The sequence below is a fragment of the Chionomys nivalis genome, chromosome 4 (assembly GCF_950005125.1).
Source record: "Chionomys nivalis chromosome 4, mChiNiv1.1, whole genome shotgun sequence".
NCBI lineage: Eukaryota > Metazoa > Chordata > Mammalia > Rodentia > Cricetidae > Chionomys > Chionomys nivalis.
The window spans coordinates 38716190-38735728 of NC_080089.1; the positions used below are offsets into that span (position 1 = coordinate 38716190).

The 19539-nt window shown below is 37.3% G+C and overlaps 2 protein-coding genes across 2 annotated transcripts; both read right to left on the minus strand.

Moving 5' to 3' along the window:
• Positions 1-4362: 4362 nt before the first annotated feature.
• LOC130873651 (putative olfactory receptor 10D4) lies at positions 4363-5331 on the minus strand. Its single transcript, XM_057768520.1, has one exon. It carries the CDS (start codon positions 5299-5301, stop codon positions 4363-4365), a length of 939 nt encoding a protein of 312 aa, XP_057624503.1. The 5' UTR covers positions 5302-5331.
• A 10252-nt stretch (positions 5332-15583) lies between these two features.
• LOC130873479 (olfactory receptor 958-like) lies at positions 15584-16552 on the minus strand. The gene has a single exon (XM_057768346.1). The coding sequence runs from the start codon at positions 16526-16528 to the stop codon at positions 15584-15586; it is 945 nt and encodes a 314-aa protein (XP_057624329.1). The 5' UTR covers positions 16529-16552.
• Between the last annotated feature and the right edge of the window lie 2987 nt (positions 16553-19539).

Below are 19539 nucleotides of genomic sequence, written 5' to 3' on the forward strand. Positions count from 1 at the left end.
AGTGGGGATCATAAAAAAGGGTAGAAGGGAAAAGGGGAGGAAGGGAGGGAAGAGAAGAAAAATATATAGCTCAATGAAAACAATTTTTAAAAATCCTTCCCCATGCTCCTCCTTCACAGCAATCTCGTTTGGCTCAGAGATTGCTCATTGCTAGCAGCTAATCAATAAACCATTGAATAATAAAAAAAAAAAAAAAAAAAAAAAAAAAAAAAAAACCTCTGTCTTCAGAGTCAGTACAGCTGAAAGCTGAAATCCATCTGGTGGGCACATGAAAGAACAGAAGACAAAACATAATACACAATATAGGGAAAAGCCATTTACAGTTACCACTATTATGAATTGATTGAATACAGAGTTTGTGTTCCCAAAAGCCATAATCCAAACTATGGCTGTGTGGTATCCACATGAGTGTTTGTAAGACACTCATCATTCATATCATAAGTAGTACATAAAGTGGACATGAATATCCAAACTCAAGTCTAGCTAAGTAAGCACAGGCTCTTACCCTTTCAAGGGGACATACACCACAGAAGAGAGGATACTAAGAGAAAAACACATTCCAGTAAACCAGCACTTACACACCGAAGCAGATTATGGAAAAATTGGGGCTAAAACCCAAGGCCACATCTGCCCTCTGTTATTGGAAGGGATGAAACAGAACAGCCTTCATATGAAGCTGAGGGGAGGAGGAGGCTGCATCTTCTTAGCCTAAGACCCAGCTAGCTGATGATGCCTAGAATCTGTGATGCAGGAGGACTCATGCCCTGAGTGTAAGAGCATCAGTTAGCCAGCCACTGAGGAGGAATAGATGTTTCCTTTGGGTCTCTTTTGGGATTCTTTTCCACAATGACCCTGACCAGAAAGAGTAGAATGGAGAGATGGATTAGCTATGAAGATCTCTGCTTTTGTTCCTTCACTCCTCCTAATCTCTGCATTGCTTCCTATGCTCCCTAGAGTAGGATGTATTCACCTAGTGGTTTTCAAGCCACTCAGGTAAAGCTCCTTTATTGCAAATACTGAGTTTTCCCTGGAGGAGTACCATCCCTTGGGTTCAAATGCTTGCAATTACTCAGTTCGTTGGGGATTCAGATTAGAAAGAAAGTGGAAAACATCCAAAATTGTACTTGTTTCAAGAAGAAAAAAAAAAAAACTATAACCTATCATGTGCCATTTTGTTGTGGTTTCAGTGAGAAATATTCCCATGAACTCATTCATCTGTATAGTGGGTCCCCATTTTGTGGTGTTTTGTGTGGAGATCATGAAATTTTTGGGAGGTGTAGACTATCTGGAAAAAGTACTCACTGGGAGAAGTCTTTGAATTGTTAAAGCCTCAATCTACTTCCTCTTCTCTCTCTGCTGTTGCTTTTTGTGTGGGAACGAAATGTGTGGAAATGAAATCCCCAGCCATTATGGACTTGATCCCTTGGAAACTGTAAGCCAAAATAGAGCCTTTTCTTCCCTAACTTACTTTTTACTAGAGTATTATCACTATATCAGAAAAGCTACTAGTGCACTTTATTCTGCAAAAATGTTTTCTGTAATATCCCATTTTAATATTTCTTTAAATGCTTTGATTTATATCTTATTTCTTATCAGGAAACTTTTTTATTTTTTCCTTAAGACAACTATTAATGTTTATTTAGGTATATTTTCATCACTTAATGGACTTTACAGATACTCTGATCAAACTAGGAGATATATATATATACATATATATATATATAACTGTTATGTGGATAACTAGCTGCCTTCTGATTGGATATGAGTCCTACTTCACAAGAAGGTATCATGCCACGTTCCTTAAACCTAGCCAAAAGCTCATGGCTGGGAAGAACATAAGCCCCAAGTGGAACCTACTGCTGTTATTTGCCAATTTGTAAAAATGCCTGCGAAATCTGTGTTGCTGTCCACAGATTTCTACTATTTGCAACCTTGTTCAGGCCTCTTTTTCCAGTAGACAATGGTTAATGAAAAAAAGAATAAATTATGAAAGCACTGAGAAAAAATGATTGTGAATGTTCAGACATAGTAGGAACATTGTTATCAATCTCTTTTCAACTCCTTTGATTCAGAGAACATCATGGAAGAAAAAGCAGAATGGATGGAACAGCCAGTGGATGTCAAAGCATACTGAAATCCTGTCTTCTGGACATCACATGGATGTTAAATACATGAACTCACAACAGTGTGATTACCTACATAAGACCTGTACAAAATAAAACAACTTAAAACTCAAGCATGAATGGGGAATGTGCTCCCAAGATCCCATAACTAGCTAAGAAGCTGGTGAGGGCAATTGAGAGCTGCTACAGAAGGAGATATGTGGCTCAAATCTCATTTTCAGTATTTGCAAAGTGGTTAGAAGAACACATAAATGGCTTACTTTATATGTGTCTTATCCTAAGTGTTTCTGTGGTAAATCAAGATAGTTTCTATGGTAAAACAGATAGTTATAATCACAAAAGTAGTTAATTAAATGTTAAAAGAATAAATTTTGAAATATTACAAAAATACAAAGTAAGTTTTGTTCATACTTTAATGTCTATTCATTATAATTCTGTTGTATTTAAGGATTATAAGTGGTTATATATAATAGGAACTCTGAAACTATATTTTTTACACTGCAATTTTTAAAAATTTATTCTCCCAATTTATAGACATAGATTGAAGATTATCTCCTTTGATGACACATGAGGAAAGAATAACAGCAGAGGCTGTCATTGATAGCCAAAGGACATATCGTCAACACAAACTTTTTATGAGGAGGAGAAAGACAGAGTAAAGGAATTTACCACCTGAGTGCTGTCAGAAAAAAAAAAATCCAGAGGAGTGGAATAGCATTGGCTCAGAGTACTGAGATTGGATTTCAGGGGCCTTTTAAAACAGGATAATAGACACTTGGGGTTCTCAAACAAATCTTCTGTACAGATTTCCCCAGACACATATTGGCCTTGGAGGTTGGATAGGTCTTTGAATTTTGGCCTGAAATTAATTAGCTGCTGCAATCATGTGTAAAGCCATCCTGAAAGAATGACTTGAGCAACATCTTACACTATCAGGTCTGACAAACTGGTCTGAGAATTGTTTCTTAGATAGCTGACATTTTTTGTTTTTGTTTTCACAAATGTTGCAGTTTTTAAAATCAACTTTGAATGGTTAAAATACTGTGGTGTGGATTCAAATATTTCAAGAAAAGGGAGCAGACGGATGCCAAGACTGTTTAACCAATAATATTCTTTTTGTTTTACAAATCCTAAGAATATTTATAGTCTTTAGACAACCACAGAATTGGCTAATTTCTTGAGTTAAAAGTGAAATAGTATTTAACCTGCTGGAAAACAATGTGTCCATTTAAAGAATCAGAGGGAAGTGCCTAGAATAGGAAACTGATTGTTACCCAAAAAATCTGCAGTAACAAAAACAAGAAACACATGTGTCTGATGACAAAACTACACTATTATGTAGCCCTTGCACATGGCCCCACTGTTGCAGGAATGCATTGGTCTGTCTGAGGTCCCTGAGGTGGTGTTTGAAAATGAGCCCTATCCACCTTCTCATGGTCTGGTTTCTGAATTAAATTGATTTCTTTACCAGAAACTTTGTGTCATGATAGCAGCTTTTGAATGGGGACTAGTCATACCAGGATCCTCGATCAATTCCTCATGCTTCCTGGGAGTGCCTGAGTACTTTATTATGCATATTTTAATTTTTATAATACCAGTCACAGTTCATAACAAGCAAATAAACACCTTGGACTTTAGGCATCTTATCAGACAGTAGTCAACATTCTTCAAGCTATTTGAACGTGGCATCTCCCATCTATGGATTCCTTTTTTGTTCTAAATTTGGTGATTTTCATCAAAATTGACAGGATAGAGATGCATTTACTTATTTGAATCCAGCTGTCCAATTCCATACCATATTAATGGTGATTAGCTTAACTGAGTGACCAAAGGGACACTTAGAAGAATATAGGAAGATATAATAGTTGAAAGGAGTGATGAGAGGAATTGAAGAGAGCATAAGATACTCCATAGTCTCTAGAAAGGTACAGCTTCATAAAATTGTACATAAGCTGATTGCCCCAATAGGTGCATGTAAAAATGAAAAGAATTCAGTCAAAAGTGGATTTCACAGTAGATGTTGCAAGGCAGAAAGATTCATTGTTTTGGCAAATTACAATTAAAAACACTGGATTAATCTGAAAAGTCTTTTTTACATGGCTAAACCCACATATTAGCCCATATAAGCCCTGCCTGTGAGGACACCCATCAACCAAGCAGAGTAGCTTTGGTCATCTCACTAATTTGGCAACAGTTCTGATGACAGAAAACATGGAGCAACTTCAAAGAATGATTACTTCTATTCCTTATACCCCAAAGGTTGCATTGTTTGACTTAACACCTTTCTCAGGGCTAATTTCACTTCCTTGTTTCTCAAAGAATAAATTAGAGGATTCAAGGAAGGGGTGACAACATTATTAAACACCTGGACAACAGAATCCAACCAGGGGCTAGAAGCAGGTCTGAGATAAACAAGAATCACAGGACCATAAAACAATAGAATGGATGTGAAGTGGGCACTGCAGGTGGAGAAGGCTCTGCGCCTGCCTTCTGAGGAACGGATTTTCAAGATGGAGATGACGATACGAGTGTAGGAAGTGAGAACAAGGAGAAAACATGTAAGGGCAACAATGCCAACATTGGTAAAACTCACAGTCTGTGCTAGAGAGGTGTCGGCACATGCCAGGGACAGTACTACAGGAATGTCACAGAAGAAACTGTCCACCTCATTGGGTCCACAGTAGGGTAAGTTAAAGATAAGAAATGTGAGGATGCTCCCATGTACAAAGCCCCCAAGCCAAGTGCCCACTGTGAAGAGGGTACACACCTTGTAGTTCATGATGACTGTGTATCTCATAGGGTAGCAAATCGCCACAAAGCGATCATAGGCCATCACTGTATACAGGAAACACTCAGTACACCCCAGGGTGTGATAGAAGAAAATCTGTGAGGCACAGCCCTGGTATGAGATAGTGCGACTCTGTCCCATTAGGCAGTCCATCATCTTCGGAGAATTCACAGAAGGGAAGAATATGTCAAACACTGCCAGGTTCCCCAGGAAGAAATACATGGGGGTGTGGAGGTTGGGGGAAGCCAGGATGGTGAGGAAGATGAGCAGGTTCCCCAGCAAGGCAAAGACATAGAAGACCAGGAACAGGACAAAGAGCATGTTCTCTAGCCCTTCGCTGTTGGAAATTCCCAGCAGGATGAACTCTGTCACAAAGGTGTAGTTCCTCATGTTTGTGACGCAGACAGCCCTGGAGAAGTAAAGCAATGTTGTCCATGAGTAACTGAGAACAGCTTCCTGACCAAGGGATTCCTATCTAAGGTACTGACTGCATAAACAGGAAAAAGAGGACCAGTGATGAATCTACTCTTGACATTCAGTTAAGTGGTGTATCACATTTGGTCTCCATTTCTTTACATGTTAGATGGGGGAAAAGAATATAACTCGGTGATCACTTTTTACCACCAGTCTGTTTCTTCACATTTGCCTTATAATAATAAACAAAAAAAGCTGTTATATTTCAGAGCACCCATTTTTCTTATAAAACCTGTGTTATCAGATGACGACTTCACTTTGGATGGCTAAGCTGTGCTTAAATTGTACATAACATGATTGCTCCAATAGAGCATGCAAAATGTGAAAAGGAAAATCAGGTAAGACTCTTCTTTTTAATGCTTGCCTCCAAAAATATGCTTTCCACTCTTCATCAATCATAGTTAGAATAGCATATTGCTTTTATTTAGAATACACACACACACACACACAGACTCACACACACAGAGGCAAAAGGTGGACTGAGTTTAGAAGTAGAAGCTGTACAATGATAGAAACACTTTCTACATTCCCATGATCTATCTTCTCAGTCAAATTTTATTTCTATGCTAAAAAATTTCACAAATGGAAATTTCAATATCATTAGTGCTTTTTAACATTATTAATTGGGATACTAATCAGTAATTAATAATCACCAAAAATTCTTCTTCTGTTTTGTATTGCACCTTCGACATATGACCAGCAGCTAATTTTTTTCTACTGTATCTAACATTTGTTCTTGAAAGCAGTCTTATCCATTCACAGTGCCTAATACATTGCAGATGTGTGTTATTTGGGTTTTAACCAAATAAATCCTTGCTATACAAACAGCATAATTGATGGCAAGAATGAAGAGAAACAAAAATAAGGTTTCAGGTCATCATTGTCCTTAGTGTAGTTCCTGTATGAATTTAGTCTTATTCAAACCATATGATTAGATTAAAATCGCAGCAAAGTTGTAGACAGGACGCAAAAATTCTCTGTGTTAGCTATTAGACATTGACTTTGGACCTTAGCAATAAATGTAATTTCACACACTCATTTTCTATCAGCCTGCCATAATTACAAAGGTAAATGGAAGTCTCATGTCTTAAATACACAGAGAAATGTTAATGTGGTTTCTGACCTTTGCCTCCCTCCACGAATGTAGGCCTCTGGACCCTGAGTAACTTCATGGCTCAGAACCTCACCTACACTAAGGAAAATGGATTATTTTCAGCCTCCAATGATTCTGACCTGAGTGAGATAAAAGTATAATGCTGTGGTTTGTGTTGGTCCTTTAGTGGCAAATACATAATGAAGTTTAAGTTTAACAAGTTACCCTCCGGCAAGTAACCCTGCAGTAAGAATGATCATACAATAACAACAAAAGCCTTGCAGGTAAGATGAAAACCTAATTTAAAACAGCTTATAAAGAACTGTAGCACATTTAATATTATTCCATTTGTTTATATATTTATTTAACCATAGATAATTATGGAGCCTGTAATTAAAGACAAAAGAAGACACATTAATCGGGGGAGGGGGCATTATTTTCCTCTCACTTAAACAATGTGTTTCATGAAGGAATATTTAGTAGGTTAAAAGTGCTCAGATGCTCTCTTCCGCATAGACTTCCTGTGTGTGACCCAGTAACCAGATTCACACTGCAGAGCTGCACAGCTGACTGGCCCTCACCTGCCCCAAGAAAAGTACAGAGTTCACAGCTCTTTTGGACATGTGCTCAGAATCCTTCTCCCCGATTCTCTGCAGTCAGAACTCAATACCATACTTCATATCTGAATGTCCTAAGAAAAGACATGATACCAGGAAAACTCTCTGGAATTGTGTCTTCCTTAACCATGAAGATTTCAAATTCCTACCATAGAAGATTTCATGTTAAAACTTACATGACCGTAAGACAAAAGAAGAAATCACTCTTCTGAGAGGATTGGGGAAATGAACTCAAACCTGTGTAATGGGTACCAGCTTTAGCACTCTGAGGGTTGAAGCATAAATATTGCTTGGCTTTTGATGATGGTGACCAACCTCAACAACCATAGGCTTCTCATTTTTAAAAAATAAATAAAAAACCTTTATCTTTAGCTCTATGATTCTGTTTTAGAAAATGATCCGATGAACACAGAAGAATGGAAGAGGGAAAGGCATGCCCAAGAGTGAAAAGAAGCCAGAGTTTTACCCACATACCAACAGCCAGAAATCACAGTTAATGTAAACAAACAGTTATCTTGAAAGTTTCTAGACAAAAATTTCTAACAAAAGACTCTATTGTGCAGAAAGTATCCTGATGTAGAGACAAGATGCTTTACCCTCTCCTGTTGAATCTATGACTCAGTTCTGCTATTAATTTGACCTCCAAATAATGAATTTATAATGTTTTCTAACTAGAAGGATTTCATGGAACTGGTCTCTTTTGGGACAATATCTCCAGTGACTTAAGATGTATGAATAAGCATAGGGAATAATTAAAGGCTTAAATTTCTTTTCTTATACCCTTTGCCCTTTCCTACTTTCTCCCTCATTAATATACTCACTATAGAAGTAATATAACAATTTGTAACTTATTTATTAAATACATAAAACCCAAGGGAAAACTGCATTTTCTTTTTCTTATCAGTTTTGTAACTTTGAAGTGATTTTTCCCAATCATCCCACCAGTTTTGAAGTATTCTTAAGTATTATTAATCACACTGTATATGTATGTAGTTTTTGCCTTTTGTTTAACCTAATTTTAATTCATATTTTTCAAAGTACTTTCAAAATCATTCCAATGCTATAATTTATTTTTAGTAATCGTATTTAATCTACACTATGTGTGTGTGCATGTGTGTGTGCACGTATGTGTATGCTCCACTTAACTATCTTCATATTCTGGATAGTTAGTTATGTTTCTTGAACATGTTTATAATATTTGCTAAGTAAAAAAGTAGAAAACAGAAAAAATAGATGGGTTTGTAGGCATTATATTAGTATATGAACTATCTTTTAATTTCTGAGTTGTCTATGTTTAAGACTATATTAAGATGAGTTTGCCAAAGTGGAACTATATTAAATATGAATCCAACAATTTGGAAGAACACCATCAAATTAGTTAGCACTAGTGCCCATGGGAGCAAATTTGACAAATGCTATATATAAATTTATCTAAAAATTTTAAAAGATTTTATAATAAGTTGGAAAATCAGCCATATTATTCACCAAAATATCACAAGAATGATTTTTAGGCAGCATAGAAAAGTTGTTTTCCTCTGAAACCCCTTGAGCCAATCCCCTACAGTTGAAACCACTTTTAAAACCACTGTCTTCCATGCTCCTATTGGTATGGCCCATTAGGCAGCACTTAAAACATTTCACTGTTTTCCTAACCTGAAATCCTAAATTCCAAATTCTTCCAAACAAGAAACATGGCCAGACCTAACACAACAATACCCAGTCCAATATCTATCTTAGTTAGGATTTTAATTGCTGTGAAGAAACACTATGACCATGACAGCCCTTAAAAGTAAAGACTTAATTGGGGTGGCACATGTTTTCAAATGTTTAGTCTATTACCATTATGATACAACATGATGGTGTGCAGGCAGACATGGAGCTGGAGTAGACAAGTGTCCTACACCTTGACTTGCAGACAGAAGGAAAGAGTCGTAATTTCAAACTGAGTAAAGTTTGAGCAAAGGAGGCCTCAAAATAAATCCACCCACACACTGACACACTTTCTCCCACAAGGCCACACTTATTCCAATAAAGCTACAGTTCCCAACAATGTCACTCCCTTTGGGATGCATTTTCTTTCAACCCACCACAATGCCAAAAACTAATTTGACAAATTGCAAATTTAATCTTTGGTAAAATATTTTCACTAACTAAGGATGAATGGAATAATCTCCAAAGTTTCAAAGAACAAAACAAGATCAAAAATTCCCACAAGCTAATGTCATATTTAATGGTAACAACGTGGTTATTTCATCTCTAGAATTAGGAACCAAGTTAATACTTTCACCTTTTCTACTCAATGCTGAACAATTTCTGTGAAAGACAATTTGGTATGAAAAAAGTAAAAGATGAATTTTAAAGAAAAGTAAACTGAGTTTTGTAGACAATGTAATTATCCATATACATCTGAAGTTTTTCTGAAAATTTTTCAATGATTAGCATGCAGGCTAGCAAAGTTGTTTACATTGTTGGTACAGGAAAATTAATTGTAATCATGTGTTTATCAAAGAGTAACATTCTAAATAACATCAACATAGAAAATAATGATAAAACTGGACTGGACCTGAACACTGACATTGCACATCTTGAGAGAAAAATGTGCATACATTCCTCATGAATGACACTTTAGAGTGCTAAAAGTTGAGTTTACTAATGATTGACCTGTGAGCTGAATAAACTCCTAACAAAAACTCTACCAGATTTACTGTAGAAAATAGCAACCTAGTTCTAAAATTCATATAAAAATTCAAAGGATTTTCAATGTCAAAGTTTGGAAAAAATGTTTCAAAAAGTGAAACAGTAACAGCAAAAGCGCATGAATGCTTCCTTTCTCCACTGTTTGTTAGTATTAATAGTCACCAGAACACAAGGCGGGCTCACATGTGCCTTTTCCCAGTAATACAAACAAGACAACTACCAATACAGAACCATTAACGATATTTGAAGCCCTGCCTTGTTCATTACACAAATGTCACTGGATTTTAGTGAATCATACCCCTGAAATATGCATGGTTCTTTTTTTTTGGGGGGGGGGTCCGAGATAATGTACCATTCCCAGCTGTCCTGTAAGTAGTTCTTGTAGATCAGGCTGGCCTTGAACTCACAGAGATCTGCCTCCCAAGTGGTGGAATTAAAGACCTGCATCACCCCTGCAAGTCTTCTTTTCTTATTCTTAATAAAAATAAAATCCAACAAATGTTGCTGTTGATCTCTTCTTCTTGAGGAAAGTTTCCAACTGTTTCTCCATTCACACAAGTGACCGTACTAACTTATGAGCAGCAAACAGATGGGTAGCAAGTAAATGCAGAAATACAGCAGGACCAGAAAGAACACTCATGATGGGAATTCACTTTTGGAAAAAAAAAAAAACAATATATATATATATATATATATATATATATAATTTCACACCTGCATCACCTAAAAGAATTGAAAGGAATGAATAGCAGCCATAATTGTATGTAAAGAAGTATGGGGGTTAAAATTTTAAAATTAATCATAACAGAGTTTAAAAACTATTAAGTGTAACCTAAATTGTCAATAATGATTAAGTTATCCTTTCAAGAGATTATTAGGATGTGTTCCTAATTCAGAAAACAGAAAACGTGTAAATGCAATTAAAAGATGAAAGAGTAAGGAAAGTGAGGAAGCCACAGGGTAGGACTTCTGGTGAAGACTAGAGTCTCTGAACATGGGAGGTAAAAGGGTTTTATAGATGAGACTCATGTACTCACATTAGACAGAAAAGCCATTGTCAGTATTGATGTCAGGGAATAGCCCTAATATTTAAGAGCAAGGAAACATTTTTGTTGAATCTAAAGCTTATATCATAAAATTTAATAAACTGAAATAATCCCTGGGCTTTTGATAAAGAAACAAGTTCTTTTACATGTCAAAAAAGAAAGAAAAGAAAGGAAGGGAGGGAAGGAGGGAGAGAGGGAGGAAAGAGGGAAGAGGGAAAGAGATCAACTCAATTCCTTCCTGCATAAGAAATAAGGAGAGCGAGTGCTGAAGCTGACCTGAGCTACAGCATTAAGTCGCTTTTGTAGTCTTCAAACATAACATAGGTTCAGAGGCCAGCACTATCTCCACACATTGTGTCTTGCAGCTGATCTCTGCTACCAGAGAAGTATCTATGACAAGGTTCAAACATATACACTGCAGCAACTGAGTAGTAGTTGAAAACTGTTCGTTGGAAAGATACCAACATGCTTTTGCCATCAACAGCAGTAACCATGAGCATTTGTTGACCACACCCACACAGCTATCATCATTGTCATAATCATCTCCATCAGCACCATCATCATCAATTTCCATCACAACTGTTTGAATCTTCTCAATTCTATCCCCGGTCATTACCACTGCAGGAAGTAACATGGTCACTGGAGGTATAACCAGTTTCTTGGGGCTCAATAGCACCCTCTCCCAGGTACAGCTTCACTTTCTTAAAGAGATCAAACAGAAGAGCAAGATTCGACAACAAAGAATGAAAATCATTTCCCCTACAAAACCAGACATTATAATCCCTGTAGACACTTTTCCTTTTCCAAGTCATGAACAGATCCTTATAAAAATTATTCATGGGAACTGGAAAGATGATTGCACAATTAAGACGCCCCCCTCTAAGAAGATTCCTAAGAGGGTTCCCTACTGCCTGTAACTCCAGCTCTAGGGGATCTGACATCTTCTAGCCTCTAGAAGTCCCATTCATACAAGGCATGCACACACACATATACACACACATTCACAAATTTGTTATTATTTTTAATTGTTTACACGTATTGGTGTTTTGCCTGTCTGAATGCCTGAACATCACATCCATGATGTGGCTGCAGAGGCCAGAAAATGGTACAGGATTCCCTGAAACCAAAATCACAGATGGCTGCCAGTTGTCATATGCATGCTGTTCCAGATCCTTTAGAAGGTCAACTATTGCTCTAAACCACAGGACCATCTCACAGCACTCTTTTAAGAAATCAAATAAAAGTAGTCATTTTTACTTCATTCAGAATGATTTTTTCTAGTTTCATCTTTGTGTCTTCAAATTTACTGATGTCACTGATTTTAGTGACTGTATAAATGCACCACATTTTCTTTATCCATGCTTTTGTTTAGTGGTATATAGACTGTTTCCAGAATCTAGCTATTATGAATAAAGCTGCTATGGACATAGTTGAGCAAGTGTTTTTGTGGTATTACTGAGCATCCTTTAGGTATATGTCCAAAAGTGGTATAACTGGGTCTTGAAGTAGATTGAGTCCCCATTTTCGGGAAAACTGCCATATTGATTTGCAAAGTGACTGAGCAAGTTTGCACTCCCAATAGCAGTGGAGGAGTGTTCCACTAATGAAATTCAGGGGGCACAAAACCAAACATTTGCTCCACATTCTCTCCAGCATAGCAAGTCACTTGTGTTTTGTTTTTTTTTCTTAGCCGTTCTGACAGGTTTAAGAAGGAATCTCAGAGTCATTTTGATTTGCATTTCCATAATGGCTAAAAATGTTGAAAATTTCTATAAGTGACTGTCAGCCATTTGAAATTCTACTATTGAGAATTCTCTGATTAGGTCTGTATCCCATTTTTAATTGTATTGTTTATTTTTTGATGTCTAATTTCTTTAGTTCTTTATATATTTTGGAGATCAGTCATTTGTTGGAAGTGAAGTTGGTGAAGCTCTTTTCCCATTTTGTAGGCTGTCCTGTTGACAGTGTCTTTTGCCTTACTGAAGCTTTTCACTTTCATGCAGTCCCATTTATTAATTGTCAATCTTAATGTCTTTTCTACTGAGGTTCTATTTAGGAAATTGTCTCCCATGCCAATGCATTTAAGGCTATATCCAAATACAAATTCACAAGTAGATGTTAGTTGTAAAGTAAAGGGTATTCATGCTACAATCCACAGACCCAAAGAAGCTAGGTAGCAAGGAGGGCACAAGTGGAGGAGTAGCAAGGATCTCCCTGAAAAGGGAAAAAGGAAGAGATCTCTTGAGTGTACTGAGGGCAGGTGGGAATGGGAACTTGAGATATCAGATTGTGGCTGGATGGAAGGAGAGGTAACTGAAAAAGATGACTGGAAAGGGGAGGACATTTCGGGGTCAGTTCAGAAACATGATGCAAAGAAAACTCCCACTAATCTACAAGGATGACCCCAGCTAAGAGTCCTAGCAGTAGTGGATATGTAGTCTGAACTGGCCATCTCCTGGGACCAGATTGATGATTACCCCAACTGTGATCAGAGACCCTTTATCCAGTATGAAAACTGATGAAAACAAATGCAGAGAATGACAACCTAACATTGGGTGGAGCTTGGGGAATCCTGTTGAAGAGAGGGAGGAAGAATTATAAGAGCCAGAGGGGTCAAGGACATCACAAGAAACAACTAATCTGGCTCATAGGAACTCACAGAGTCTGAACAACAACCAAGAAACCTGCATGGGACCAACCTAGTTCCTCTACAAATATATGTACCTTGGTCTTCTTGCGGGACTCTTAACAATGGGAGCAAAGGCTGTCCCTGATGCTTTGGCTGACTCTTGGAAACCTATCCCTCATACTGGATTGCCTTGCCCAGCCTTTATACAAAGGGAGGTGTTTAGTCTTACTTCAATTTGATATACCATTTTTGTTAATACCCATGGAAGACTAGCCCTTTTCTGAATAGAATGAAAGGATTGAATTTACAGGGTAGGGAGGTAGAGTTAGGTAGAGGGAGGGAATGGGAAGAAATGAGAGAGAGGAAGCTTCAGTCAGGATGTGAAATAAATAAATATATTAAATAAAGATAGAAATAAATAGAATTTTATCAAATTTTTAAAAGTATTTGTAATGATTATAGTGTAATGATTATTGTTTAGGATAGCAAGTTCAGCCTCTTCAAGTTCATTGTGTGGAACCAAAGCTAAGTACGTGAATTTACTTGTTATGAAGACACAGTCTTGTAAGGTGGATAAATGGAAATGCCCACACAGTGGGCGAAGGGCTGAGGCCTCCTCACAAGAGGCCAGCACTGAGCCACTATGCCCATTCAAGCCTTATCAGAAGACTACTGCTCAGTTCACAATGTAGATCCCAGCTAAAAACCCCATCTAAGCCACCTCCAGTGTCCCGACCATCTTTGACCACCTAAAATATTCAGTTCTGTTCTAAACTGCCAGGTTCTATAATAAATGGTTGGAGCAGAATAAGCATCAAGTATCATAGTATTTATAATATATAGTATAATTTATTATATATTAATTTATTATGTTTATTTTATTTAATTATAATAAATATATTATTATATCATTATAATTTAGTAAGTATGCTGCCTAGCTCCTCATTAGAGCAGTTGGGTGGAGGTTTTAAGCTAATCAATCAATTTGCATCAGAGTGAATGAGTGAATATTATTTTAAAGTGGCAATGACCTGAAGTGACTGTCACAAGATTGCCTCTCTGTTAGATATTACCTAAAGTCTTTCCCTGCCCTACTTTCCATGGTGCTGTTGCTATGCCAGCTGCCCTGTGCTCAGCTCTCTTGTAAATACACAGATACTGTGAAGATTATACTAGATGCTACACAAAAGTAATGAGGACAATGAATGATATACAGAGAATGTTAACTTAAAACCTCCTCCGTTATATGAAACTCATGATTCTGCAGTTCTCCTAATGAGACAGACTATCATAAGAAATGATGAAGGTTTAGTTACAGGTCCACAAACATCTGCAGTGAATAGCTCCTTGTTCACAGTCTCTCCCATTGTAAGATGTGTGTTCATAGAATCTATCATTTATGACACTGTGATTAATTTAGTCAATAAATGAAAAATACTTCCAACACTGTCATGTACAAATTAAGAGGGATTACTGTTATCCTAAGTGTTTGAGTAGATGGATCTAAAATAAAAACTACAATTTTGAAATTAATGTAATGTAAAACTCTAAATGATGAATCAACCCCAAAATAAAGAATAAATATTGTTATTATTTTAATTTTACGTAGTTACACATATAGTGCTTTTCCAGAACAAAGAATTTCTAAAATGTGTACAAAATGTGGCTCAACAAGATTTTACAAATTTACAGTCTCTGTTCTGACACTTTGAAACATAGTTCAATGGCCACTTTCTCCCTTGAGAGATAAAGGCCCATAAACAAAACACAATTTCTCTGAATGCAAAAGAAAGGAGGGAATGAAACTAGAAAGAAAGAAAAAGCAATGTTTAGGCTCCGTTAAATACACGAAGCAGAAACAGGCCATTTCCTGATAGCCAATTGAAATGGTTCAAACAGGCACAGAGTACATGGAGCAGAAAAGACATAAAGGTTTAGCAGACCAAAAATGGAGAAAGTACAGGCATAATTTGAAGAGCATTGCTGAAAATGCAAATCTAAAACTCAGCATATCCACACAAATTCATTGACTTAACTGTTAAGACTCTTCTAAAGGAAGAGACATATAGGCAGTGGGCCTGAAGCAGCTCCAAACACATTCAGAAAGGAATTTCTCCTACTCCGTATCCCCTGATGACTGTGCCGCTTGATTCCTCACCTTCTTCAGAGCTAATTTCACATCCTTGTTTCTCAAAGTATAAATCAAAGGGTTCAAGGAGGGAGTGATAACATTGTTAAACACCTGAACAACAGAATCCATCCAGGGGCTAGAAGCAGGTCTGAGATAAACAAGAATCACAGGACCATAGACCAAGATGATGGATGTCAGGTGGGCACTGCAGGTGGAGAAGGCTCTGCGCCTGCCTTCTGAGGAACGGATTTTCAAGATGGAGATGACGATACGAGTGTAGGAAGTGAGAATGAGAAGAAAACACATGAGGGCAACAATGCCAACATTGGTAAAACTCACAGTCTGTGCTAGAGAAGTGTCTGCACATGCCAGGGACAGTACTACAGGAATGTCACAAAAGAAACTGTCCACCTCATTGGGTCCACAGTAAGGTAACTTAAAGATAAGAAATGTGAGGATGCTCCCATGTACAAAACCCCCAAGCCACGTGCCCACTGTGAGGCAGGTACACACCCTGTGGTTCATGATGACTATGTATCTCATAGGGTAGCAAATCGCAACAAAGCGATCATAGGCCATCACTGTATACAGGAAACACTCAGTGCCACCCAGAGTGTGATAGAAGAAGACCTGGGAAACACAGCCCTGGTATGAGATAGTGCAACTCTGTCCCATTAGGCAGTCCATCATCTTTGGAGAATTCACAGAAGGGAAGAATATGTCACACACTGCCAGGTTCCCCAGGAAGAAATACATGGGGGTGTGGAGGTTGGGGGAAGCCAGGATGGTGAGGAAGATGAGCAGGTTTCCCAGCAAGGCAAAGACATAGAAGACCAGGAACAGGACAAAGAGCATGTTCTCTAGCCCTTCACTGTTGGAAATTCCCAGCAGGATGAACTCTGTCACAAAGGTGTAGTTCCTCATGTTCATGACACAGGTAGTCCTGGAGAAGTAAAGCAATGTTGTCCATGAGTAACTGAGAACAGCTTCCTGACCAAGGGATTCCTATCCAAGGCAGTGGTTGAAACTAAGTAAAATCAATGAGGGAAAAGAAGACCAGAGATGAATTTGCCCTTGACATTCAGTTAAGTGCTGTGCCACCTTTGACTTCAGTATCCTCATGTGTTAGGTTATATAAGGGAATAGCTCATCTTTGTATTTTAAACTGTCTTAAAGTCATCAACACCTGTCACCAGTTTTGTTTACTGTCTTCAAATCTGGCCTAACCTCAAATAAACTGGCACAATTCAGATCTTACTATCTTATCAAGGAAAACTTTGTTCCCAGAGATAATCCCATATTAACATCAGCCAACTCAGTCTGTAATTAGACTAGTTACTCAAGTATGTGTGCATAAAACTGAGTTAAAACATGAACCACACTTCCCTTCTTACGATAGTTTAAACTTTTATATGAGGATTTCACCCCTTAGCCTTGTGCATACATCATTGCAAGTCCTTATCTCCCTCTCTGGCTCTTTCTGTGTCTGTCCACTATCTTGTAGTTTCGCTTTTAGTTGTCCTATTTTTCATTTACATCCGGAAAAAAAAAAGCCTACAATTCACATTCTAACCCACTAGTACACAGATAGGAAGTGTACTGAGTAAAAAGTATTACATGGTGCAAGTAATTCCAATGTCCTAATATTCTCTCTCCCTCAAGGTTTCTTTCTATAGAACGCCAGATAATTTCTATATTGTTGTTTTATTGATAGAAATATATACTTCATAAGCCTAAACAACGAATTTCATCACATTTTCTGAAATCTCACTTTCTTTCATGTTTCTGATTATACTTTATCCTTCAATAGGTTGGACAAAAACCAACTTCTTGTACCTGCTACCATGAGTATAATTGAGGAAAAGTCACCTTATAAACCATCTTTGTTGCTTCATCGTGTTCTCATCTATATTATTACAAGTTTAACACTGGTAAAAGTTTGTGTTTTGCAGTGTGTAGAAATATATGATTTCTATAATTACTGTCACTATAATTAATGTCAGTAATGAAGGGGGCCGATACTTGTACCACTGATGATCTCAATGAGGAGCCAAGTCCTGGCTAAAGCTACTGCTTATCAACATGTTGGAATAAACTGGCATTCTACCCAAAACACAGACAGTTAGTATATAGAATTATTACCCAAACAAGATGCTATTCATATGTACTCTGGCGAGCATTCTTCTACAGAAGGGGAACAAATCATTTGCACCTTAGAGATGCTTAAAATCTAGAATATTTAATGCATTCATACAATCAAACCATACAATATCCAAATAAATGAATTGAATAGGCAGCTCTCAGAATAACAAAAACGACCAATAAATGAATAAGTAACTAACATCTTTACGTATCAAGAATATGTCAATCAAAACTGCATTTGAGATTCCCACTCAGCATGCCTATGAATAAGAATACAATTGACAATGAATGCTAGTGAGGGTGTATAGGAAAGGGACACTTATACCCTGCGGCAGGAAATGTAAATTGGCTTGACCACTATGGGGACTCCTCAAAAGACTGAAAATAATCTACCATATAATATAAAGACAAACAGGGAACTGTTTGGAGTAATGAACAGTGGGAAGGGGGAGGGGACAAAGATGAGCAGTGTATCATAGTGGGGGTGGAGGTGTGAAAACATCATATAACAAAGTTAATTATACAATAAAACATATTTGACTCTGGAGTACAGTAATCAACTCAATTTCACACATATTAGGAAAAGAATAAATTACATATCTTCTGAAGAATTCATTGTGGATCTACATAAAATGAATATTTGGTTTGAGATCATAAACCCTACCTGTAATCCCAGCCCAGAGGGTGCTGAAGTAATAAGATTGCTAGTTCGAAGTCAGCCTGAGCTACATAGTAACACCTGTTTTGAATAAATAAACAACAAATCCTTTATTTACCGTCCAGTTTGCTGTCCAGCCTTGACCTGGGAGCTATCTGTTACCTCTAGAACTTTTAAGCTCCTTCCTTCAGATAGTAGAAAATGAATTTTTTTAAACTATAAGCTTCTTTGTGAAGACTGGGGTAAAATGCTTGTATTAATCCTTCTCACTAATGAGTGTATATACAAGAAAGTTACTTTTAACAACTAAATCTTGTAATGCAACACAGAATAATATGGTAAAAACAGAAAAGCTGCATATGTTATAAAAATAAATTAGAAATTGATGTTTAAGTATTTGTAGCATTTAAAAGTGTTTATTTATTTATGTAAAAGTATTATTTCATCAATCTGGCTTTTCAAAATAGATATTGTTGTGTCCTCAGGTCTTTCACTGCATTAGCCTTCCCAGTAGCTGGGACAACAGACATGTGCTGCCTAGGAACCTAGTCTTTAGAGAGCCTTAAGGGGTTAGCCTTTAGGACTCCCGTACAGTATTTAACTAAAGATGCCACAAATAACTATGGGGGGGGTAGAAATCTGAGAGTGGAAAAGTCTACTCACAACAGGAATCATCTATCTGTGTTTCTTTATTCTTCTCTCGATCCTTATTCTTTCTTGCTCTCTCTAGTTCTGCGTTGTTTTGAGTTCTACATCATTCTTCCTTGTCCTTAGTTCTACCCATTACAAATGTTCCCAGTCATATATATCCTTAAAACCAGCCATTCCCCAACCCTAGCAGATTCCAGGGCCAGAATCCTTCTGCTCCATATAAAATCAAATAAGGGTTTACACACACACACACAGAGAGAGAGAGAGAGAGAGAGAGAGAGAGAGAGAGAGAGAGAGAGAGAGAGAGAGTTACTAGGACATGTGAGAGAGAGAGAGAGTTACTAGGACATGTCCAGTGTACTCCTTAGTGGAGAAAGTTAGATAAGAAAGAAATTAAATCATCGTGGAATTCTAGAGGAGAAGGATAGCGTGCTCTATACTATATTTTTAGTAAATGTAGGACACCACTTTTTTCCTCTCCCAGCATGCA

Coding starts and splice junctions, on each gene's coding strand:
- LOC130873479 (XM_057768346.1), bottom strand. CDS start 16,528: ATGAACATGAGGAACTACACCTTTGTGACAGAGTTCATCCTGCTGGGA.
- LOC130873651 (XM_057768520.1), bottom strand. CDS start 5,301: ATGAGGAACTACACCTTTGTGACAGAGTTCATCCTGCTGGGAATTTCC.